Source organism: Papio anubis, chromosome 4, assembly GCF_008728515.1.
Source record: "Papio anubis isolate 15944 chromosome 4, Panubis1.0, whole genome shotgun sequence".
Classification (NCBI taxonomy): Eukaryota; Metazoa; Chordata; class Mammalia; order Primates; family Cercopithecidae; genus Papio; species Papio anubis.
Window position 1 is genome coordinate 16,967,042 of NC_044979.1, and position 25,821 is coordinate 16,992,862.

The 25,821-nt window shown below is 41.5% G+C and overlaps 2 protein-coding genes across 7 annotated transcripts in view; one reads left to right on the forward strand and one right to left on the reverse strand.

The window, feature by feature from the left end:
* The window catches only part of DENND11 (DENN domain containing 11), a 54,377-nt gene extending 37,680 nt beyond the window's left edge, over positions 1-16,697 (forward strand). The window contains exons 7-10 of one of the 2 annotated variants that reach the window (XM_031665077.1): positions 122-272; positions 866-934; positions 8,041-8,111; positions 14,353-16,697. In XM_031665077.1, the coding sequence (XP_031520937.1) occupies positions 122-272; positions 866-934; positions 8,041-8,111; positions 14,353-14,447 (386 nt within the window). In that variant the 3' untranslated portion in view covers positions 14,448-16,697. Of the gene's footprint in view, positions 1-121; positions 273-865; positions 935-2,240; positions 7,928-8,040; positions 8,112-14,352 lie in introns of those variants that run through there. The other variant, XM_031665076.1, reaches the window with a different exon arrangement.
* Positions 10,366-25,821, reverse strand: part of AGK (acylglycerol kinase) — a 144,310-nt gene continuing 128,854 nt past the window's right edge. For all 5 annotated transcript variants that reach the window (XM_003896693.5, XM_009203987.4, XM_009203988.4 and 2 more), the window contains 5 exons: positions 23,166-23,316; positions 22,653-22,750; positions 15,280-15,350; positions 12,992-13,076; positions 10,366-11,814 (listed from right to left, as the gene is read on the reverse strand). In XM_003896693.5, the coding sequence (XP_003896742.1) occupies positions 11,677-11,814; positions 12,992-13,076; positions 15,280-15,350; positions 22,653-22,750; positions 23,166-23,316 (543 nt within the window). In that variant the 3' untranslated portion in view covers positions 10,366-11,676. The remainder of the gene's footprint in view (positions 11,815-12,991; positions 13,077-15,279; positions 15,351-22,652; positions 22,751-23,165; positions 23,317-25,821) is intronic.

The window sequence follows — 25,821 nt, forward strand, 5'->3', positions numbered from 1 at the left end:
GCCCTCCCCTCATCTTGCCCTCAGATCCCAGCCCTGCTCCTGCCAGACGCGGGGCTCCTGGGAGCCTTGCTTCCCAGTGGGGTCGGGTGGGTTCCCGCCTCTCTAACCCCGGGTTCCACAGGCACCACAGAGAAGATATTTGAGGAGAAGCGGGAGCTGTATGACGTCTACGTGGATAACCAGAACGTGAAGACACACCACGACCACCTGCAGCCGCTGCTGAAGATCAACAGCGCTGACAGGGAGAAGTACCGCCGGCTCAATGAGCAGAGGTAGCGGCAGCTACGGGGAGAACCAGGGGCTCCACCCTCCTCAGGGCAGCTCCAGCATGGGGTCTCTGCAAAGCCTGTCTTCTGTCCCTTCCCTGACGCATTTCTGCCAGTCTCCATGCTGCCTGGGATGGAGATGGAAACGAAGGGAAGCCCTGCAGTGGAAGAGGCCAGGCTCCCTGTATGCTGCCCTGATAGGAGGGGAGTAGATCCACGGTGCTGGTTTCTTTCTTCTCATGGACTTCGGAATCTGAGCACCTTGACTGAGCACCTTCATTGTGTTGGTCACTGTATTAGAAGCTTGCTTATATGTATCTGATGTCATTCTCAATAATCTGGTGATCCTATGAAATAAATGTTATCATCATCCCCCACTGATAGACAACTAGGAAAGATTGTTACTTGCCTAAGATTAACAGGGGCAGAACTGGCCCTGGACCCCAGGAATTTTGAGTCCAAACCCTGTTGATCCCTTTCCTGGCTGGTGCTGCTTCCTGGGAGGTGGTGGCCCATTGAAGATGCCTGGCTGAGGCCTCACCTGTGACTGGGGTCCTGGTACCTGCACCAGAGTCTCATGGTTCTCTCCTTCCCAACAGGCAGATGCTGTTGTACTCCCAGGAGGTAGAAGAAGACTACAACCCTTGTGAAGAGGACCTCTTTGTGCTGTGAGTCCTGGGGCCGTGGGCGTGGGGTCTCCCTGAGGATCCCTTCAGCACCGAGTGACCTGCATCCCTCCCATGTCACTCACTGCAGACCAGGGATGCCCTTTATTGCTGCCAAGGGCACTTAGAGCCAGGCTCCTTACAGAGGCAAACCTGAGCCCTGAAATGCCATTGGGGGAACCCAGAGGACTTACGGAAAGAAGCAGGGCCCGTAAGAGAAAACAGGAGTCTTAGTGTTTCTTTTCTTGTTGGGCTTTTACATCAAGGATGTCCACTGCATAGAAGCTGTCTGTCCCTCAGGATTCAGGGACTTCTCCTTTCCATTGCCTCCTCTGAATAGAGTAGTTCCTTGCACTGAGTATTATGGGATAATCGGAAATTTTAATTCTTGAATCAAATGAAATCTCTTTGCCCCGTAGAGGTAGGAACCAGGGCCTTCCACCTCACAGCACTGACTTCATTCCTAGACAGCTGGGTGCAGCAGCCTTCTGTGCTGTGAACTGAATTCTCTCAGCTTCCTCTTTGGTCTTCCAGGGCTGAGGTTGTGGTTTGATGTTGAAAACTTAATGTGGGCATTTCTACAAAGGTGCAGCATCTTGATTCTAATAGTGGACTTCCTAAAACCTACATCCTGTTTAGGTGGAAAGTATCTGAGGCTTGAGCACAGCCACAGTCTCATCCAGTATGACATGTACCACTGTGTCTGAAATTCCTGAGCACCCAGGGCCACTTCAGGTACCGGGCACTTTGCAGACCTGAGAGCTGTATGGGGCTGGACTGTCTAGTCTAACTAGACAGTGAGCGCTGTCCTGAACAGGGCTTGTTTGTTCATAAAGCACTCTAAAGCAGTGACTTTTAAATCTTGATCTGTGCATCTCACTCCTCCCAAAGAGTCATCAAGGGAGAGCAAACACCCAAGGGTAATGTTGGCTCATGTTCATTTTGTTGGTGGTGTTGAATTTTTGCTTCCTCCTATGACTGAGCAGAAAGAGAAAAGCAGTGTGTGGGGGCCTCTTCTCAGGCTGTGTTTAAACCCCGGTCACTTCCCTCAACAGGAAAATGGATTTTGACAGGCCATCTTGTTTAGAGATTTCCCTAATCACACCATAATTAATGCCAAATGGTTTCTTTGCTAACTTTAGTAGCACTTGAATAATTGTTTAACTTTTACTCTTTTCTTGTTTTAAGATACCTGCGAATCCACTGAAAAGTACATTAAACAACAGTATAGTTTTGGTTCCCCATATGTGGATTATCTAGTGAGTTTTTTTTCCCCCTTCCTTTCCTGTGTCTTGTCTTCTAAATGCAGATTTTTCCTAGAACAAAACAACCGGATATTTCAGACTTTGTTGGAGGTGTCTGCCAGTCAAGACAAAACTCTGACAGCAGAGCATGCCCGGGGCATGGGCCTAGACCCCCAAGGAGACCGGAGCTTTCTCCTGGACCTGCTGGAGGCCTATGGCATTGATGTCATGCTAGTCATCGACAACCCCTGTTGCCCGTAGGAGGAGCCAACAGGACCGGGAGCCGCTTCATGTGGGATGTCAGCAGCCTGGAGTTCACCCCAGGCCCCCAGAGGGCCTCATTTTTTATTAAGTTGACACGAAGGAATATTGTTTATACTTTCCAACAAACATAATTTTTGCAATTTCCTTTCTGCCCTTTTCCCTAGAGATAAGGTGAGATCGCCTTGGTTTAGTGTCCTGCCATGTTAGGATATTGGAATCTGCCACTTTCTCCCAGAGCTGCTGGTCCTTTGGGCTTGGTCATAGGAGTTGTATCACTAGGAGTGGGCTGAGCTCTGGAAATATTGGGATGGACTGTTCAGAAAGTTTGTGCGGTCTTTGTCCCTTGACGTATTTGAGAATAAGACAACCATCTGTCCCCTGTGGCCTTAAGATGTTCATCTGCCTAAAGGCAGAAACTAGACCGGATGATCTTTTAAAGTTTTTAGTAGCTCTAGGAGTCTTGGGATCAAATCCCTTTTCTTGTTCACTGGGGCAACTTTATGTCTTCTCTGTTTACTTGAGTAGGGACCACAAAGAAGGAAAAAAGGATGTTTCTGACACCAAATGTGAGCTTATCTTACGGTCAGAATGACAGAGGTTGCTTATCAGTGAGCTGAAGACTAAAATTGTAGATTGAAGCCTTGAAACCTTCCTCAAAGTAACTTCATGGTGGCCATGCAATGTAATGTTCCTCTTTCTCTAAACCCCTCCTCTTGGGATGAATTGGTGAACTGTTAAGGGCCAGTGCTGGCCTTGGAGCTTGCAAGCAAATTAATTTTCCAATTTAGTCTCTTAAGGGTTCAATATGCTCTTGGAGTAAGGGGTATTTTTAAAGGCTGAAGTTTGGGCTGCTGGAGGATAGAGCAGTTGAAGTTCGAACAGGATGGAGAAGTCACTCTAAGTCTCTTCATCTGGACATGAGTTCTCTGGAGGCATTAGCAGTAGCAACTCTGGATCAACACAGATTTTCTGGATTCCGAAATCTAGCAAGGATCTGAGCTGGTTACCTCAGAGGGTGGAGCATGATGCTAACAAGACCGTTCATCATTTTGGACCCCTCACAAACACACTTTTCTTTAGCAGAGGTGACATTCCTTAGGCTAAATCTTTGGATCCAGGGACATAACAGATTTGTTGAGAGAAAATGTGGCAGTGCCTTCACCCAGGACAGTGGTCAGGAAGCCCCGAGCATCACTGATGGATTTATCCATTCTCTTCTGAAGTGCTCTGCTCTAGGCTGGGTCCCATTTTCACCTGCCTGTCCTCTGATTGGCTTTTGCAGGAGGGCAGCTTACGTGTTTGTCAACCAGTTAGAAAGCCAGTTCCTGTGGGTTGAGTTTAGGCCTTCTTAGCCATGATTGAGAATTTTGACTTGGGATACTGGGTTGCTGGTGACAAATAATGTCTTCCTCTTCCCCCTTCCCACCTGGCTCGATTATGGGAATAGCCGTCAGTACATCTATGTCTGTGACCAAGACCCAGCCAGACTAACGTACACAGCAGAGAGAAATAACATTCAAATGGTGGGTCACACATCTCATCTCAAGATAAGGTGCTTAGGGTTCACTGCTTTATTCAAAAGTATTTTCACTGTAGCTCCTTCATGTGGAATATCAAAACTGAAGAAATTCACACGTGGACATGCAAATAGACATTGATTAATCAAGGTAGCATCTTTATGTAAATATATAAATAAGTTTGGGCATTGAAATGTAAACTGTACAGCTAATACACTTCTCCTCTGCAGTGTTGGTCGCTGTCATTTCAGTAATGTAGATGTTTACAAAAGAAAAAAACATTTGTTTCGAGGTTGAAGACTCATCTTTTTTTCTCCTTTACACACAACCTCTCCTCTTGCCTCTCAAGGGTTGAGGGGTCCTTTCTAACTTAAGGCTAATGGTTACTTTTCATGGTATCCTGAGGTTCAGGGTGTTTTAAGCTGGGGGTAGGTGGTTAGAGGTAGGAGCAGGAGTGAAAGGAAAGGTCTGATTCTCCTAGAGGACACAGGAAGACCTTTTTCTGGAATTAGGGAATCTGCCAGGAGGAGCTGTTTTAGGCACTTCTGCTCCGAGCCTTCTATATGCAAACACTCTGCGGGTTTAACTGCAAGCTCAGAAGTGCTGGTGTAAACACAGCAGGGTGAGAATGAAGTTCCTGCATTTTCCTGTGAATGGTGAGTCAGGGCTTCTGGGTTCCCTTAACTTTGTGCTTGTCTCGGTAGCTTTCTGTCCCAGTCCACCCTCCCGCTCATGCAGAGGGCCAGGGTATGGGTGGCCACAAAGGAGAATGTGCCAGTGAGGCAGTGAAATATTTTCTGAGAAACCATCTGCTTTTGTTCAGAAGAAAGTGCTGAACATCGTTCACAGACTTCTAGGTCTGTAAGCTCTTTAGGGGCGGGCATTCTGATTACCACTGGCCTCCTGGAGGAGGGTTGGAAACTTGTGGTGTGATACCTTCTGCCACTATCTCCTGCTGGGCCTCAGCCCTGGCCTGCCTGAGCAGGCCTAGTTCTCCTGTGAAGCTTTCAGCCTGACCTCATGCCACACTGTGAAACGAAACATGTGCCAGTTGAGAAATAATTGCTGAGCTGAGACGCTGGCTGGGCTGCCCTGTTGTTCCTAAGTCAGAAGAAATTCCAGGTGGGAGGAGAATTCAGGTTTGGGGCTTGTTGGTGTCCATGTAAAATATGACAAAGGCCTGTTCAAGGGGGTGTTTTCAATTCTGTGGGCTCAGCAGATGATACTACTCAGCCTTTGGGAAAATGTCCAGTTGGCTCCTGGCTTAGGACTCTCCACAAGGAGTTCCAAATGGTAGGGCTTATCCCCTACCAGAATAAAAGTATGGCCCAAATTATGTGTTTAGAATTTGCTTGGGCTTTAAACATGAAACATTCCCTATGCCTGGTAGAGACAATTCCAGTGTCAGTGTCCCACCTGGGACCTCTACAGTCCTCAGTAAATTATGATTGCAATGAATTAGAAGGCTTTTGTCTTCCATATCCATCATCCATTATAGCATCTGTGTCTCCATCTGGTTAGGGGGAGGGAAGCTGAAATCATTGATGTATCAATAGAAGTAATTTAGCTTAGGAACTTGCATCTATAACTTACCTTGTTTTGTTCCACTTTAAAGTTAAGACAAGAAAGTTAAGCTAGCACACAGGTGCACGTGCTTCCAGATGCCACATGTGAACATTTGTTGATCATGTAACTACCGATGAGACTTTAGCTAGAAGATAAATTAAATCTTAGCTAAATCATTGTTTTTCATTCTGGTGGCTATAAGGATGAATTTGCTCTCAGTCTTGATACATTGAAAGCCCTTCAAACACAATAAAAGATGAAATCACTCACTTTTAAACTGAGGCCTTCGGGGAAGCTTTTGTAAAGGGCAGTAATGAATTAGGCTTTCAGTTGTAGGACATCAACCCTCCGAGAAGAGGCAGAGACCCGAGGGACCATTTATTTCCCTCTGAAACTGCACAGCCTGGGGAATGGATTGAGATGCTTTCTCCAGTCCCTGTATAGGTCATCCTTGCAGAGGTAGAGGAGGAGTGGGCAGGTGGATGAATAAAACAGGATAATGCTCAGCTTGGCAGTGAACTTGCCTTAGTGTGATGACAGTTCTAACATGGGCAAGAAAATCAGATTGGGGACCAATATGCCACGCATAGGCTTTTATCTCCCTAATAGATCCCAAGCTAGTAGGCTTGGATTCTGCCAAATGGCCATCCCTCCTGTCTTCTCCCCTGTACCTTGTAGTTATACCGAGGTGAGAATCCTGCTGACCCCAGTCCCGTCCCCTCTCATTTCAGGAAAACCCTTTTCTGATTCAGGTAGGGGGAGAGGAGGAGTTAAGGGCTCCGTTTACTCCCAAGTCATGGATTTTTAATATTCCATTTTTATTACTAATATACCTCTGTTCCTAGAAGCTACTGGAGTCTTGAGTGTTGTGGGAAAAGGCTAACTGTGAATTAAGTTAATGTTTTTCTTATAAGAAATGGAAGTTTATTTTTTTATTGATATTACTATGTGATAAACTGAGTATGCATATACTGAAATGGAAGAAAATTTTAAAACTATTATTCTAGAAGAAATGGGCAGTTTTGTAATTTGGTAGTGGCTGAGACCCCATAGAAGTTTTACTTTGTAAATAATTTGGAGAGTGAATAAGGAGATTGTGCTATGAAATCTTGACATGCTCTTTAGGAGGTAGACTTGACAGTCCTAGGAAGGTTGACATAAAAATACCAACCTTAAGTAAAGCTCTAGTACAAAAAAGGGTAAATGTCATCATTCTTATTTTTAGGCCTCTTTCTTGAGAGAGGTGGGAGTGGGAGGTAGTGTTATAACTGGCACTTTAATTCGTTTTTGGAACTAGAATTTAGGGGCAGTTGGATGAAATTGCAAATTTTGAAGGGGAATAAGAATTTTCTAGTGCTCTATAAAGAAATGATGGAGAAAAAAGCCTTGCTTTCATCTTTTTAGAATTTATTCTTGATTTTTAGCACACTGTGGGGCTTTTAGAGCTAATATGATCTAAATTCAGAAAATTTAATTTTCATAGCAGGCCAGGTGTGAATTACTTATGTTTGCTGTAGAATGCTTATTTAGACTAATAATAAATTTACTTTGCTGTCTAAGGCTAGTCAGAGAATGTGGGGATGAGGCAGGATGTTTTCAGTTAGCCAGAGATGATCCACAAAGTGAACAGTCCACACAGAGGTCACTGAGTTGGATGGTTGCAAATATATTGACATTAGAGTGAAAACTCCTTCCTTTGGGTAAACTAAAGAAAGACACAGTATATTGAAAAATTTTAAGATGGTGTTATACAAAAAAAAAAATTGGGTCTAACGTGTCCATGAAGACTGTCAAGTGAAGAATGGTGGAGATTCTGGGCGTTTGAGCAGCCAGCCTGGATGAGTGACTTCAGGGACAGAGAGCAGAGGAAAGCAAAATGAATTTCCTTTATTTACCCAAAGTTTGTTGACTGAATTTTTGTATAGGTCTGGGAAAATAAGCCTAAACAAATAGTTGTAGCCTTAGAAAAACTGTTTTCCCATTTCTTTCTGAGTTAGAATCAGCATAGCCTCCCTGTCGCCTTAAATGTAAAAATCCTATTTTGATTAATACCCCAGCCTAAGAGTTACAGCAATACAAGAGACTGAATCTATTTTTGTTTTGGGTCTTTACCTCATATTATGAAATTAGTAAGACACTTCATAAATTTTGCCCCGAACACTGGTGTGCCCAGGTATGCCGTGCTCTCTGTTTCCAGTGGTGGTAATTTTAAGGCCTAAAGAAAGCTGGGGTTAATCCTGAAGCTAAGAGTAAATGTTTCTTGCATTGATTTTGTTCTGTGGTACAAATAACATCTATGAATATCATATCTATATATATATGAACCAAGTTGTGTGCAGAGAGGTTGATATAACTATATTTACAGAAAATGATTTTTACAATTAAAGTTCACATTTTAACATGAACATGTGTGCTGCAGTCCCTTCTCCAGTCCGAGAAAAGTGGTTTGTGGTAGGAAGGAATGGTGGCCCACCCCATGAGCAGAGCCCATGGGGGCTGAACCTGACTTCACTTACAGTGACGATGGAGGAGATTGGGGAGCTGCTACCTGTCCTTCTGGAAGCCACGGTCTGGACAGACTTTCTCCAGGTAACGGGAAACAAAGTTGGGAATGACTATGCCACCCAGAAGAGACAGGGCTGTGTACCCTTAATTACATCAGGAAACTTCTGGAATCCCACAGAGACCACCACCCTTTTACTTTACAAACTCTCTTATCAGAGTTCAGTTTAAAATTGTATGTGTGTATATATATATAGTATGTGTATATTCTAAACTTTTATTTCATTTTTAACCTTTTGGGGAGTTAGAGTATGTATTTAGAACCAGTATAGGGTACATTGCTGTCACTGGCTCTGTAAATCAAATGGCCTGGATTCAAAGCCAGGTTCCTATTTTCTGAGCTATGTAACCATATATTATTACAGGCTGAGTATCCCTTATTCAAAATGCTTGGGACTTAGAAGTATTTTCAGATTTCAGATGTTTTAGGATTTTAGAATCTTTGCATTATAAATCCAAACCCCAAAATGTTCCACTGGGCACTTCCTTTAAGCATCATGGTGGCACTCAAAAAGTTTTGGATTTTGGAGGATTTCAGATTTCACCTTTTCAGATTAGGGATGCTCAACCTGTACCTACTTCCTAGGGTTGTGAGAACCGATGCATCAGTTACATATGTGAAGCACTGGCACTTAGGAAATATAACTGCATCCAAATATGTGCAAAGCAGCTGTGAGGAAAGGAAAAAAGCTTTATAAACTTTATCTTAAACTCTATCTTACAGAGAGCAACTATGGTTTTTTGTTTGTTTTGAGATGGAGTCTTGCTCCGTCACCCAGGCTGGAGTGCAGTGGTGTGATCCCGGCTCACTGCAACCTCTGCCTCCCGGGTTCAAGTGATTCTCCTGCCTCAGCCTCCAGAGTAGCTGGGACTACAGGCGCCTGCCACCGCACCCAGCTAATTTTTGCATTTTTAGTAGAGACGGGATTTCACCATGTTGGCGAGGCTAGTCTCGAACTCCTGACCTCAGGTGATCCACCCGCCTTGGCCTCCTAAAGTGCTGGGATTAATCTTTGCATCTGAGTGAAATTAATCTGTCAAAAAGTTTGTACTAAACGGAATCACCTGGGAAGGGTGGCCGACTTCCCGATGCAGATTCCAGGGCCCCATCCCCAAATTGGGTTATTAGGTTCTCCTCTAGATAGCTCAGCATTCCAGCTTTGGCTGACAAGCCTCACTCAGGTCACTCTCTCTTAGTTGCACTGGTAAACGTCTTCCATGCAGGCTTTATAGGGAAGGACAAGGCAAAGAACAAAGCAGTCAACAATAAGGAAACCAAGCCCTCACAGGAAAGAGCCTGAATCAAGGAAACAAGGCATCTTTATATTTAAAAATGAATAGGGTTCTAAAGTGGCTTCCATATCCTTCCTCAGTTATATGTACCATTATGATTAGAACCATAACATGAGCACACAAACACACACTGGTAGCCTATCAGAGAAGAAAGCCAGATTCTGCACTGGTCCTTGGAACTGTTACAGAACCACGATATGCGAAATGCTCTCGGCTCAGGTGAAAACTTTTGTTTTCATATACCACAGCATCCTTCCTCCCTACCTGTGGGTGGTATGGGATGAGTGATTTTTATGCTGATGTTTGGAACCATCTGTTACGTTTTTGCTAAAAGCAGAACTTTTACCACCCTAAAGAATACAGTGTGAAATAAGAAAGCCTTCCTTTTTGTGATCTTCATTCATGGACTTTTCATAGCTGTTCTGTAATCTACTCAAGCATTGGTCTCTCTCCCATCTCCATGGGATGTGGGGGCATGGTGTATGTACTCTGTTTTAAAAGGGATCTGCCTGAGAGCCTGCAGCTAAGGCCTGCCAGCTCTGCTTCCTCCCCTTCCCCCTGGCAATCCTCCCTCATTGATCTTCCTGTGGTGCACTGCCCCCTAGAGTGTGAGAACCTCAGGGGCAATGAACAAAGGAAAATGTCTGCGGTAGTAAAAACGGTGCTAATGACTGGCTGGCAAAGCCCTGGCAAATCAGGTGGATTTTAGTTCTCTGCTTTCAACAGACTAAAGGAGAATCTAATCAAGTTGTTAGTTGATAGATCATCATTAATAATTCTTGATGATAGGGCACTGTGATCTTTGTCGAAATTCCAAAGGAATTCAAAGAACTGTACGACATTGCTAACATAATTCTGTTCCATAGAATTTATGTGCTTACATCTATAAAGAAATGAAACAAGGAATACAGCTGAGGTTGAACCCCATCTCAGCTGTAAATCACATTCATGTATTCTTGGATAAATGAACTAATTAGGATAAAGAACATTCTAATAAAACAACTTTTAATCATCAAAGAATTATATTAATACCGTTTTCATTATATACCAATAATTATGATAACATTTGTTCTGGACTGAGATAGATAAACACTTAAAGCAAGAACTAAAAAAACTTATTTCCATTTATATTTTTTGTTGACAAGATAATGGAGTGAATGATTAAAAGATGGCAGGCATAATAGATTACATTCTGATAGGATTCTTGGCTGAGAAGTAGTATAGAAATACAGAAGGAGAAAAGCCAATTTGAAATGTTCAACTACTAAAGAACTAGCTCATTTATTTTTATAAATGAATGAAGGGTGTCAAATTGTTACGATATTTAAATTGTACTGGATATGTTTAAAATAGTGATGTAACAGTTTTTATTTTAGAATACCAATATTTACACGACACCAGCAAATACATACTTTGTCAACTATTTAACTTCCCATGAAAACTTTTAGATGTCAACTTAGATGGGTGAGGGGATACATGATTTTTCAAAATACTTCTGGGGGGCACGTGAGCAGAATACTTTGTGGACCACTGCTTTAAAACACTATTTCTCCAAGGACGGTTGAGGGACAACTTACAGAATCACCTGGGAAGGGCAGCTGACTTTTTAAAAATGCATATTCCTGGACCCCATCCCCAAATTGGGTTATTAGGTTTGGGGTAGACCCCAAATAAATCAATTTTCAACATGTACCCCAGATGGCTCTCATGCAAACCATTTAGGAAGCACTACTTAAAAAAATAAAAACTAGCAATTTACAGTATTGTAGCCATGGCTGAAGAGGGAACCAACCTCGCCTACATTTCTGGACTGAGGATAGAACTGAAATAAAAGCTAAACAGGAGCCGGAGCTCACAAAACAGCAGCACACGTGAAGGAGCCTAGAAATAGGAAAAGGTCGCCAGGGAAAGAATGCACTTTCCTGGAATTCCTAGCACGGTCAAAGAACAGAAATGGAAGGGCGTAGGCAGGCTAAGCCCACTGTGGGCTCTCCACTGTGGTTGCATTTGGAAGAAAACAGAAGAAAGTCCTTTTCCATCTTGAACCAGCCTGAGGAAAGTTCGTGTTTAGGAGCGCCAACCGTCACACCAAAATAAAACATGCACTAATGGAAGCGGATTGCAAAGCAGGTGACAGAGCACACTTTGGGAAGCACTGCTGGAGTGGGGGCAGAGGGGTACTTGCCATGAAAATGCCCTGGGGACCCTCTGACGACACTGTTGGGATGGTTGAGGCACCTGTTCTTTTGGTCCCACGGGTGGCCTAAAGTGTGGTCTCAGAGCGCTTGTCTTCTGCTGCTCACTGGGTGGGGCTTGCGAGCATCTGTTCTCTCTTCCTAGGATCACAGAAGAACTGCAGCTTCCTGGGGAGCAGTTTCACCTCCACAGGCATCGCTTCATACTCCTCACTGTCAATGCTAAAAGAGCCCCCTGCTCCCTGGGAGAAGAGAACATTCAGAACAGCTCAAACCCACATCAGTGGCCTACTGGAGTTGGGGTCTCACAACAGCACCAGAACAAGTTCATTACGGAAAACAACATCCTCTCTTGAGGATTACCCTAACGTTCTTTTACAAAAACATTCAGTGCCTACTCTATGATGGCACAGTGCTGGTTCTGGAAACATCCTAATTCTACCATCCATGAAAAAGGATTTATTTTCTTTTTTTAGCCCCTATCTCCTCCCAGAGTATTTTGGGATTTGAACAACATGGTTATAATTTTGAAATATGTATTAAAAGGCAAGGGTCCTGCAACGTCTTAAGGAACTCATAAACATAGTCCTTCTATATTATGCTAATCCTTCTCAAATAAAAATAGAGAAAGACAGCTAATTCTCTTATGACAAGCTATTATATCTGCTGGATCATTTTCATTATTCTCTAAGACTTGCTTAGCTTGATATACCTAAGGTATACGAACATTAATATCATTACAGAGTCTATGAAACGCTTCCATAACTCATGCATTTAATTCAACATTTATATCGAAACTGTGATGCCAGTCACTATGGGGATACCTTCTCTTTACCTATAGTCTTGTCTGAATACAGTAATATAATGGCCACATGTCTTCAAAGGCTATCTGAAGAGCCTCTTTTCCGTATTGCCAATTGAATAACCTCCCAATTCCAGATTCTATTTCCATTTTTTTCACTTATATAGGTTATTCTAAGCATGGCATTTTGTAATACAGAAAAATTCAGTGTTGAACTGAAAACTGCTTCCAGATCCTTTATATAAAATGTTAAAGTAAAAGCAACTATTAACATTTGCCAGCTAGACAATTCTCTGTCTTAATGTAGTCACCTTCTGCACTATTTACATATAGAAAAATAAAAGGAGACCTAAAAACCACTTGAGGGAAGAACCTTGGCTTGAAAATGATGGGAGTCTTCAAGAGTCCAACTCTAAATCCATGACTCCGAAGGGGATTCTGCCATCCTTTTCGGCTCCCCGCTAATATGACCCAGAGCCTGGCAAAATGCTTGGCACACAATACGTGCCTAAGTGTGTGGGTTAGCTAACAGAGAGGAAGGATGGGACACAGCAGAGGGGCAGGCCGACGACGAACGAATCAAATGCTGTGGATCTTCCGACCCCTTCCCCACTCACCTCGGGGACAAGCAAGGTGCACCGGCTGGCTTGGAGACACTCCGTGCCCTCAGCATGCAGCTTGGGGTTTCTCACCTTTCGACTTCTGTGGGCACAGGAAAAAGCAAGCTTAAGACCAGTGATGGCAACTGCATTAGGTTGCAACAACGTAGCAACTTCTTTCCCCCTTTTTATGAGGTTACATAAGTGGACAGATGGTCTATTAAGCCACAGAGTTCTGTAAATAATTTTTCCACAGTGATTCTTGCTTAGCATTGTGATATATTCTAGACTGAATGTAGAGAACTGTGCATGAAGTTATGACTTTCTCTGAAATGCTCTTGATTTGAAAATTGATTGATTTAAAAATAATCATTCCACATGTAACTAATTCTCAGATTGTTAGTCTCAAATTTAAAAATTAGAATGAAATTCAATTCTTTAGGAAAAGAACTAAACTTCTGGTATTTGGTACTTCTTGTGATTTATTACTTGAAGGAGAAAATATTTTTACTTTAATGTAGATATTTTTATGTATATGAACAACTAGTCTTAGAAGTTCTCTGATAACCCTTCCTATCTGTGGGTCCCACTCCTGTGGATTCAAGCAACCGAGGATAGAAAATACCTATTTTTGCAACTGTACTGAATATGTACAGACTCTTATCCCCTAGAGAATACAGTACAGCAACTATCCACATAGCATTTACATTGTATTGGGTATTATAAGTAATCTAGAGATGATTTAATGTCCACAGGGAGGATGTGCATACGTCTATGCAAATACCATGCCACTATATAGAAGGGACTTGAGAATCTGGATTTTGGTATCTGAGGGAGGTCCTGGAACCAATCCCCCAAGGATACTGTGGGATGACTGTATTTATAACACAGTCTATTTGGCATACAATATCTACCTTGAGTAAGTGACTATGGAGTAAAATTTCCAGTGCATATTCAGACACACACTCCACCTCATGCAGATATATCCTTTAGGCAGTGGAAGTACAGTAAAAGCTAATCCAGGTAAACTAGTCCATTATTTATCATTCATTAACAACAGTAATTCTACGAAATGGTATCAGAGTTTTCTAATGCAACTTCACAATGTTCTCTTCAGATATCCAGAGGAAACAGACATTGCTTGATTTCACTTCCTGTAGAGAACAGAAGGACACTGTGGCTGCCACTGGTGCTAACAATGCAGAACATAGTGGCTTCGCCTAACCTTAGCAATAGAATTGGGGTCTCTATTTCTGGATCCCAGTATCATAAAGGAGATTTGAATATTGCTGGTCTCGCTGGCCAGACTGTCAATGAAGATTGTGTGATTTCTGGACATTCCGTAGAAGGAACAGGATTTTCCCTTCTTTTTCCTATAGATACAGCAAGAAAATCAAAGGCTGCAGAATCAGCTATTCAGTCTCTGAAGAATTTATGCCAAAGGCAAGAACAACAAACTTATGTGCCTGTGTAGATAATGAAGTAGCCATGGAGACCAGGCCGCTGCAACAGAAATGTGTGATCCCTAAGTGGGCACGAGAGGGAGCTCTGAGACAAAGCACAGAAAAGCAGAGCTGAGCAAATTACCAGTTGGCATGGCAACACACCAGCTCCTCAGATGCTCTGAAGGAGGATTTATAGTGTTCTTAACCAATACAATTCTGGCAGAGGTAGGACTTAACAAATCACAGGACTTGGAAGGGTATTCTGCGTTGGAAAGGGAAAAAGGCCTGGGAAATGCCCAAGGTACTCAATACCTTTTCCAGTTTTCCATGAAGGCCCTGGCAATAAGGAGGACGTGGTGAACTGACATAAACAGTAATGGATACTGTGAAGTGCTTCACAAAATAAAAAGACTTGACACACATTCTCTTACTCAAGGCTGAACGCCGGTCCTGAGATCGGCAGAGACGATTGTCTTATTTCATTCTGTAGATGGGGAAAGGATTCAGACGCTAAATGATCCGAGTCATGACGTCGGGTAAGTGGCAGAATCAAAATTTGCATTCAGCTCTTTGACCCTGAAACCAAAGTTCTTGACGCTGTGTCATGCTCCATTGAATTCTTTGGTTTCAATTGAAAAACAAAAACTGCTCTTACATTCTGATCCCCACAAAATGAACAGTGACGACCAGCACAGGAGAGGGGCACTATACATGTCAGCCCCTAGGAAAGAAAGAACATCGAAATTCCCAAACAAGACAAGGCTGTGGCTGGATCTCTGTCTTAGACTTCATGGGACACTCTGAATAGTACAATCTGAAAAAATCACAAGCCTCATTTCCTATGAGCCCCAGTCCACTTACCCTATAGTTATAAAGTCTCCTTTGCTGATGGTGTCAGGTTCAATGCAGATATTCAGAAAATCTTCTTTGCTCTAAAAAGGTTAAGAACACTAACGTCATTACTCTTAAAATTTGGCTAATGCAGCCTGTTGTCATCCTCAGCTTTGATGGTTCATAGTTTGAAGCTATGTACAAATAGGGGACTCTACTTGTAGTGATTTAATTCTGAACCTATTCTCAGTCTTTTTTTTTTTTTTCACTAAGAGCTTTACTGAGGTATAATTTATAGAAAATTCATTTCCATTGCTTGGCTTTTTTTTACTACATAAGCAAACAGAAAACTCAGAGTGGGAGGTTCTGGACGTTCTGTCACTCACTAGTAATTATTAACTGTTTTAGTCTCTAGGATTACTTCCCTTGCAGGCCAAGCTTTCAGCCCATCCCAGCAATCTTAGTGTTCACTGTACATCAGCTTCACATCACAGCATGGAATCAGCTGCTTGGTGTGGAGAGCCCAGGTGCCTGTGCTCCTTTAAATGCTCTACATACAAATTTGGTATGCAACCAGAGTTGAAAAATAGCAATCCATTTATTCTATGATAATGTTTAAAAACTTTCCATTTCCAGCCACAGAAAGCTCTGGATGATTTGAGCTATGACAAAATGGCTATAGAACAGACTTGATTCTTGGACTACTTCCCATAACTTGCTACCAGTCAGTGACTAGTCACACAAACCTAGCCCTCTGTAAATGAATCCCACAACTTCTATGTCAGCATCAAATAGAAGTCTTGTTTCTTTGGGGGTAGATTCAAAATCATCAGGCCCAGGATAACCCACAGGCCTCTGAGAGCCGTAAAGCCTTTGCCTAAGATTGAAGGGTAACAAAGAACAACTAACTCTCAACTAAGAATTACAAAACATAAAGTGGATGACTTTGAAAGTTCACCTTTTATTCAGCTACTTGCTGAGTACCAATCATGCACCATGAATCCACGGAGCTTGGGTTACACCAATGAACAAAATGCACATGAATTTCTGCCTACAAAGAACTTTCTTTCTACCGTAGAGACTGGAGGGAATAGATAGATCATAGTAAAAGGTAAATTATAAACTGTGTTAGAAAATAAGGATACCACAAGTATTTCAGAGTATATTAGAAAAAAGGAACAAAGAAGCAGAGCAAGGAACATGAGGTGGCGCTGATGGCAGTGGCTGCATTATAAAAGGGGGTTCCATGGAGAAGCCTTGGAAAAGAGACCTGAAGGAGGTGAGGGAGTCAGCGATGTGGACATCCAGAGCAGTGGTTCTCAAACTTTAGCAAGTGTCACTGGAGAGCAGGCAACACTCAGACTCTGGTTTCTCTTTGTCAACTAAAAAATAAATAAATTTTTGGCCAGGTGCAGTGGCTCACGCCTGTGATCCCAGCACTTTGAGAGGCCAAGGCGGGTGGATCACCTGAGGTCAGGAGTTCGAGACCAGCCTGGCCAACACAGTGAAACCCCGTCTCTACTAAAAGTACAAATATTAGCAGGGTATGGTGGCAGGTGCGTGTAATCCCAGCTACTCAGGAGGCTGAGGCAGGAGAATCGCTAGAACCTGGGAGGCGGAGATTGCAGTGAGCCAATATCGCGCCATTGTACTCCAGCCTGGGTGACAAGAGTGAAACTCCGTCTCAATCAATCAATCAATAAAAATATTTTTTTTTAAACTCAGACTCACCCCATCCCAAGTTTCTGGTTCAGTAGATCTGGGGTGAGGCCCATGAATTTTCATCTCCAGCAACTTCCATGTGATACTGATATGTTGACCTAAGGATGGGACTTTGAGAACCCCTAATCCATGGATGAGGAATCCATGCAAGGGTAATTACTGGGGCAGAGGCCTTCAGGCGGTGGTGGGGGAACATGTCTGACAGCACAGAACAGCAAGGAAGCCCGTGTGGCTGGAGCAGAGCGAGTGACAGGGACAACAGTGAGGAAGACAGAGGGAAGAGAGGAGCTACATCAGCAGAGCCTCATAGACCATGGTGAGGAAGCTGGCATTTAGGCTGAATGAAGCAGAGAGCCACTGGAGGGTTTTAAGGAGGGAAATACGTTCTGGCTTCATTTCAATAGGATCACTCTGGCTGCCGTGTTGAGAATTAAGACAGGAGTAGTATTGGAGAGGGAGACAGTGGGCTAGGAATTAACTTTCTAGATAAATGTGTAAGAATGGCCCAGGGTTCAGGAGCTCCCAGGAGCAATGATCTGCTCTGACAATAAGACACTGAGAGGTGGGGCTGGGGGGAGAGTTAGAGAGGAGGAGGAAGAATGGGTTAAAGCAGTGACGAGACAGGAGGACAACCACCAGTCACCAGGCCCAGCATACAAGGGGAGGAAAAGAAAGAAAACACAGCCACTGCTTAAAGGCTGTGGGAAAGACAGAGCCCAGGGGAGAGCCACGCTTCAGCTAGAACAAGGTTGGGAAACATTTTCGGTAAAGAGCCAGAGAGTGAACACTGAAGGCTTGCAGACCATGAGGTCTCTCTCACAGCTATTCAACCCAGCCATGGTGGCTGAAAGCAGCCAGAGAATGAATTAGCGTGCTTGTGTTCCAGTAAAATTTGACTTACAGACACTGAAATTTGAAGACAATTTCCACACGTAAGAGAAAAATACTCTTGGTTTTTTTCAATGATTTAAAAATGTAAAAAATATTGTTAGCTTCAAGCGTGTATAAATACAGGCAGCAGGCCATTCGGGCCTGTGGGCTGTCCTTTGCTGACCCCTGTTCTAAAGCTTTGTTCTGGGAGCACAATTAAGTTACCTATAAAGAAACTGTGGTTCTTTGGAGATGAGCCTTTAGCTTTGTTAACAGGGAACAGGGCAGCCTTTAGTCTAGAATTAATTTTGACTCACTAGTGAGGTGATACCTTTCTGAGGACATTACCCAGTGCCCCATGTCTGAAGAGGATTTTCTACTCTAATTGGTTCGAACACGAACTATTCCTGGCTTTGTGAGAGGACTGACGCTCCGGAGACTGTCCCGTCTGCTCATTGCTAACTCAACCTCCATCTCAAGTGGTGGTTTCTCACATGCATGCACCTGTCAGTACTCAGCTGAAGACTCCAGAGGAAACCTCCATAAACTTCTAGCTTGGTTCTGGGTGTGGCTCTCCTCTCCATGTGGTTTTCTTGAATCCTGCCTTGCAATTCTAGCTGCCTTGATTTCTCAGAATTCTCAAAGGCCCCTCAACCGAGGGGGGCCATTGGCTGTGTGGGCTCCCTCTCCACAGGCAGTGGCCTCTCTCCAGCAGTCTGCTGGGGCAAGCGTCAGGCTCACCGTGTTTGACTCCCTGCTCTCTGGACTCACTGACCTATGCTGCTTGTCTCATACCAATGTCTCATACAGTTTTTTCATAGATTTTGTCTAATGTTTAAGGTGTTTAAGGTATAAAGCTGGTGCTTTTTGCTCCATCTTGGCCAAAAGTCTCACATTAGCATTCAAAAATCAATTCATTTTATTGCTTTGACAGATTAAATGAGGAAACTTTATTATCTCAATAGATGCTGGAAGAGTACTTAATAAAATTAAGTATCTAAGATATTTAACATGAAAGATAAAAATGGTTAGCAAACTGGGAATAGAAAGGAACTTCCTTAATCTGATAAAGGGTATCTATAAAAAAAGAAAACACATTAAATACAAGAATGAAGCAATGAAGACTTTCTCTCTAAATCAGAAATAAGAAAGACGATGGGGACTCCTGTTATTGCTACTTCTACTCAACCATGTACTGAGGTCCTAGCCAGTGCTCTAAGTAAAATGAAGGATTGTAAGGATAAGTATTTGAAGAGAGAAAACAAAACTTGCACTATTTGCATTGGCCATGACGAAATCTATAGAAAATTTGAAAGAATTCATTGAAAGAAAGTTAGAATAATTAATAATAATTTAATTAGGTTGCTGATTCAGCATTGATATAAAAAGTAAATTATATGTCCATCTACTAAATCAGACAGAAAATGAAATTTTAAGAGATATTATTTAGAATAGCATAAAAATTAAGATAACTGGGAATATATCCAGCAAAAGACAGGATATTCTAGAGAAAACTATAAAACTTCATTGAAAGACATTGAAGCCCTAAACAAATGAAGAGATACACCCCGTTCATATTCGAGAGGAGTCAATATTGTAGAAATGTCATTTCTCTCCAAATTGATCTATGGGTACAATGCAGTGAGATCAATATTATAACATTTCTATGTGGAATTTAATAAACATTCTAAAATATTCATAGAACTCAAATGAGCTAAGAATAGCCAGGAGACTGTTTTAAAAAAAGAAAAACATGGAACTTATTATAAAACTGTAATAATTAAGAGAAGCAGAGTATTAATGTAAGTATGAGAAAATGGAACAACAATAGAAGAAAGAGACTAGAAACATTTACATGTATATAGACATGATGTACGGCAGAGGTCTATTGAAGATCAGTGGGGGAAAATGGAGATTTCAATAAATGGTGCTTGGACAACTGGCACCAACTTTCTATTTGGAAAGAACATAAAATTGGAGCTTTACCTCCATCATTCACAAAACTCACTTATAAGTGGGGGTATTTCCTTTTTAAAGAAAAATGGAACTATGTTGCAAATCTTTTTTCCCATGTCAATAGATAGAAAATAATACATCTATAATAGACATGATTTTTAATAAATGTACCAAAATTTATTCAGTCTGATTAGTTCATTGCAAATATTTTACTATTATAAATACAGTGAGCATAGTTGTATAAGAGATCCTAATTTTCACACATTCTACACTTCTACAGCTTCTTTCATACACTGAATGTACTGGTTTTAATAAGTGAACATTTTGAGCTATTACACGGCAGCTACATTGCCTTTAATGTATTGCATTTGCTTTTATTTTTATAAAGAATTGTGCAAAAAAGAAATGAATTTGCTACTACTAGTGATAAGCAGCACAGTATCGTATACTTTTATAATAGGCACAAAGATAAAAAGCACTTGGCATTGTGAGTGTGGCTAATCTTGATCGCCATCACATACTCACTGAACTTAATCCATTCACTGGTACTCAGTCATCAGAGAAAAGAACAATGGTAAAGAACATGAACAAAATACTCGAAATACATATTATTAAAGACTTGGTATAAAGGAGATGTATAATTAGAAATTTTATCTTTCTCTTTTAAATTCCTCTGGAACAGAATTTTTTTTTTTTTTTTTTAGCATTCATATATCCACTTTCACGTGTTTTTCAGATTTCCATTATGTAAAAAAGGACTGCCTACATTATATATTCATCAGATTATTTCAGTAGGATAAATTCTTAGAAATACACCTGATAGGGCCAAAGGTATGCATATATTTTAGACACTTCATAGATACTATACCCAGTTGCTGAGATAGGATGTTCCAATTTATATTCCCATCACAAACACACACCACCAAGCTTTTAACCTATAACATGCTTTTTAGTCATGACAATTCAATGTTACTATTTTAATTTGTATTTCTTTGCCAAAATCACTCTGTTTCCTTACCTACAAAATGCAGATAAAGATATTTACCTATAAGGATTACATAATATTATGTAAAATTCTTAGGACAGTGCCCAGCATGTAGTAAATAGCAAATATAAGCTATTTTTTCAAATGCTTATTTCTTTTATGAATTTTCTATTCTTACCCCTTGCTCACTTTTTATATTAGTCCTTTGCCCATTTCTTATTGCTTTATCCTAAGAGCTTGTTACAAGAAAAGTGAATTCCTGGTTTATCACATGATAATACTTTTCCCAATATGTCATTTAAAAGTTTAGAATATCTTTTTAAATAAAAAGACAAATGCATCAGTATGATTTTTGCCTTAAATGTCATGCTTAGAAAGGCTTTGTCCTCCTTAAGTTTATACTGATAATCACTTAGATTTTACCCTAATACTTTTTTAACTTCAAACTTCTATTTTAAGTTCAGGGGTACATACACAGGATGTGCAGCCTTGTTACATAGGTATAAACATGTGCCGTTTACCCTAATACTTTAATCATTTTATTATTTTACATTTAGTTCTTTAATCAAACTAGAATTTTTTTATAGGATGAAGGAAGCTATATTTTCCAAATGTTTTGCAATGGACATGTATTATTTTCATAATTAGAAAACAACTCAATACTCTGAATATTAATATTAGAATCAAACTTTATCACTCTATTAATATTGGAATCAAACTTTTCACGACATTCCAACTCCATCTGCTAATTTTCAGACTGGCCTAGACAACTGTGAACAGACTAATTTGCATAAAAGCTGAATGTAATTAGTCCAGTTAACAATTACTTTCCTATTGGTATATTACCAAGGTTTTCTCTATACCAGGGTCAGTAAACTTTTTCTGTAAGTGACCAGATAATAAACATTTTAGGCTTTGGGCCATACAATCTGTCACAACTACTCAGCTCTCCCCTATAGCACAAAGGCAGCCACAGACAATGTATTTGTGAATGAATATGGCTGTGCTCCAATAAAACTTTATTTATGGATACTGAAACTTGAATTTTACATATTTTTCTGTTCACAAAAATTATTCTTTTGATTTTCTTTGTATCATTTAAAATTAGAAGATTCTTGGCTTCTGGGCTATACAAAACAGGTGGCAGACCAGTTTGCCAATGCCTGCTTTATTTCAATACTTTCGGGTGTGTTTTCTATAGCAGGACCACCCAACAGAACCTTCTGCACTGACAGACAGGCTGTATACCTGTGATTTCCAATATGGTGGCTACTAGCCACATATGGCTGTTGGGCACTTGAAATGTGGTGAGTGTGACTTAGGAACTAAGTTTTCCATTTTATTTAATTCTAATTAATTTAAATTTAACTAACCACATGTGGCTAATAGCTACCATATGGGATAGTGCATACCTATAGATTGGGCCTAAATAAATCACATGTAGATATAGATACAGATGTACGTGTGTGGGTATTTTTCTCCTGAGGATCTAATTTGACATATTTAGTACAGTCACAAAAATTGTGGATATTTACTCAAGTAAAAATTCCACAATTTTTTTCCAGTGACAAATGGGAATAGTTAATTTGCATTTCTAAAGCCCTCTTGCCCGAAGTTCTCTGAATGCCAATTAAGCAATGAGCAGAACATGTGATCAGAGCCCCAGAAGCATTTATGCCACTCCTGCAGGTGGCAGCTTCTCCTCATTGCTGTTATTCCTTAAAGGCACACCACATCCTCTTTCCCCTGACCCTGCCCTCTCTATCTCCACAGGGTAAAAATAAAAATAACTGAATTAGTGGGAGCATTCTATAGCTGTTGTCACTTTTCTTAGGTACCAAATGCTTTTCTAATAAAAAAGCACACTTACTGTCGGGTCAAGCTGATTATTCCGTGTTGTGATGGACAGTTCAACGGTGGACAGCTGCACATCTTTCCAGACCTCTGGGCTCACCTCTTGGGAAAGGGCTGTGGGAATCCATTAGATACAGGTCAGTTTCTTCCATTAACATTTAACCACCCACCACGGACGGCTAGCTGCTAGCTGCTCAGCTCAGTTTCTCAAGCCTTTCTGCTGACTCTTTGCCTTCATTTTATTTATTTCATGCTTCTTATACATAGAGGTAAAAATGGCATCTCTGTGCCTAAAACATCACTACCAAAAGCAGTCACATTAACAGAAAGATTGTGCACAGAGACTGCTATGCCCATTGATGGCACATTGCTTGGGCATGCTCTGGTGGCACACAGAAGGATCAATTCAGTGATTCCTGAAAGGCTTCTCCTGCTCTAGTTAAGTCTCTCAAACTGATTTTGGAGGTCTACTTTAGGGCACTCCTAAACTGACCAGGGCCCTCCAATCCTCAGTCGCCACATTGCTCACCATCCTGTGGTTGTGCCCAGTAGGATGCAAGCCTTCGTAATATTCTCCTGTACAAAGAAGGTCTTTGTACAGGGGTCTCCTCTGGTTCACTGGGAGGTCTCTCTGTAGGTCCCGTGTATGAGATAGAGGCTTGATGAGTCTGAGGCCACTCCTTTTAATGTGGAGAGAGAAAATTTTCTTATGCATATACAATTCCACTCTGGGAGTTTCTCTCAGTAAAGGTTATTTATTTGTCTCTTTATACCTGCTAGAAAGTGAATTAATAATCTCCTCTCACTGGATGGAATGCTAATTTGGAGCATGGAATCCTCAAGCTTTCTTTTCCTCTTAAAGCTAGATCTTAAAAACCATGAATTCAGCAAGTACTGCCTCCACTGCTCCCCCTAAAATGGACTAACCACCACCATTTACACTTGTCCAAAAAGAGGGTGAATGAACATAGGGTCATCTGTAATAAATTCATCTTTGGCTTACAGATGGTGATGCAAAATGAAACTGAGGAAATCCAGTTGCATCAAGTACCTACCTCACTTCTGGAATCTTATTCCACACACAGGACAGAATGGTTTAGCCCAGGCTCACAATCCAGCCCAAGGCTTCTCACTTCTGCTTCAAAGCCCATCACCCTTACACTCTATTTTTTTTTTTTTTTTTTTTTGTCTTCTGCGTCCTGGCATCCCAAGTTCACTGTCATCCTGGATCACATCCTGACCGCATGAATAATTAAAACTATACCCTAGCCCCTCAGCCCTTGACATCACCTCCAATTCACCACATCCACCCATTTCCATGGCCACATCCTGGCCCCTAATGTCACCCAGAACTATTTCACTTTGGAAATCTAAAACTCTGAGATCCTACCCTCTAATCACATCCCATATTCTTCTGGTTGATTCTTTTGTGCCCATTGTGTCTCTTAGGGTGAAATGCTTCCCTGTTCTCAAGTTTCCAGGTGGTGAATTACAAAACAGTAGCAACACTGGCTTCTCTCACTCCACCACTTACTCCTCCCTGAGTCTAGAAGGACCAATGCATGGATCCAGCCCCTTCCTTTTTCTCTCTGACAGCAGCTGTCCTTGTCTCAAACGTTCACTGCTTCTTCTAATTTTCATGTGGTGAAAATTAGCTTCTTGTGGTGGTCTCTGCCCTGAAGGAGCTGTTTCAATGGATACTTTCAGTTCACAGTATTAGGAGATCAGATAGAGACCACGTATCTGTGCTCTGTCCTCCACTCCTGCTGACATTTATAAAGCTGACGTTTTGATCTTCATCTGCCTAGTTCCTACATTTGTTTTCATACCTTGGTTCAAACTAAAAAGAGGAGGAGAGGGGTTTTATTGTGGGCCTCTGAAGACCTAAATGCCCCAAGTTTTCAATCACACTGAGGATTCTACTCCCTGACCACTCATTTTCCCTCAGTGCCAAACTGATAGTCCATTACTTTCAATCGCTTTCTTTTTCCACTTACTCCAGGCTCTCCTGTGTTTTTATTATTCTACAATATGTCCTAGAAACCCCCAATTCTGGATCAGCCTTGTCACTAAGTTCCTGTACTCTTACATCATGGCTCAGTATTACTAGAGGAGAAAATGATACTCCTGCTGAGTACTAATATGGGGAAAAGCAGTCACCCAAAGGAGCATTCGTGTCTACAAATCGTTAGCCTCAGGTCTTCAATGCTACTTGATAATCCTAAGCCTCCTCCTTCATTCATCTTTCTTCAGAATCCCCCATACCACTACCCACCGCCTTTCTGACAGGATGACTGCTTCCTATACTTCAGTGAGAATATCAGGGACGTCAGTGAGAATACCTTAACTTTCTCTAATCTCATTTTTATCTGGACCTACCCTTTACTCCTCTCCTGTATCAATGAAAAAAGGTGTCCCTTCTCCTGTCCAGGGACAATCCAGGACTCTGGATCCCACACCCTTCTACCTGCTCTTGGATTTTGCCAATTCAGTCATGCTTTCTGTCTCCCTTCTCCTCACCTCCTCACATTCTTTTCTTTTTCTTCAGTCTAGAAACACAAGGATATTCTCCACTTTTAAAAACTCCATATTGATCCCATGTTTCTCTCAGCTTTTGCCTTCCCTATCTCCTTCTCTTCAAAGTCAGGTTTCTTGAAGGAGTAGCCTGTCCTTGCCATCTCCACTTCTTTACATCACTTTTATGTCTCGACTTTCTTCAACCGGGCTTCAGCCACCACACTTTGGAGGCTGCCCAGCTTTTGGAGGCTGCCAAATTTGATGGATACTCTCTTGTCTGTATATTTAAAATCTTTGCTTTTGCTTCTTGAAACTCTTACTTTTCTCTTGAAATTCTCTCTTCTATTGGCTTCTACGTTAGTATTCTCTCCTGCATTTTCTCTTAGCACTTCTCAGTCATTTTTGGTACTTCTTTAAATGTTTATGTCCCTTAGGGATATTCCTGGCCATCTGTACTGAATGGTAATTTCACCCAACCCATGATTTCAACACTGTTCACACACTTATGACATTTGAATCTGTTTCTGTAGTCCAGACCTCTCTGCTGAATTCCAGACCTAAATCACAATTGTATCTTTGCTTGTCTGTACCACAGGTATGTTAACTCTACATAGATTAAACTGAAAATTTCATCTCTCTTCACTCTAGTATTATCAACATCAGTGGAA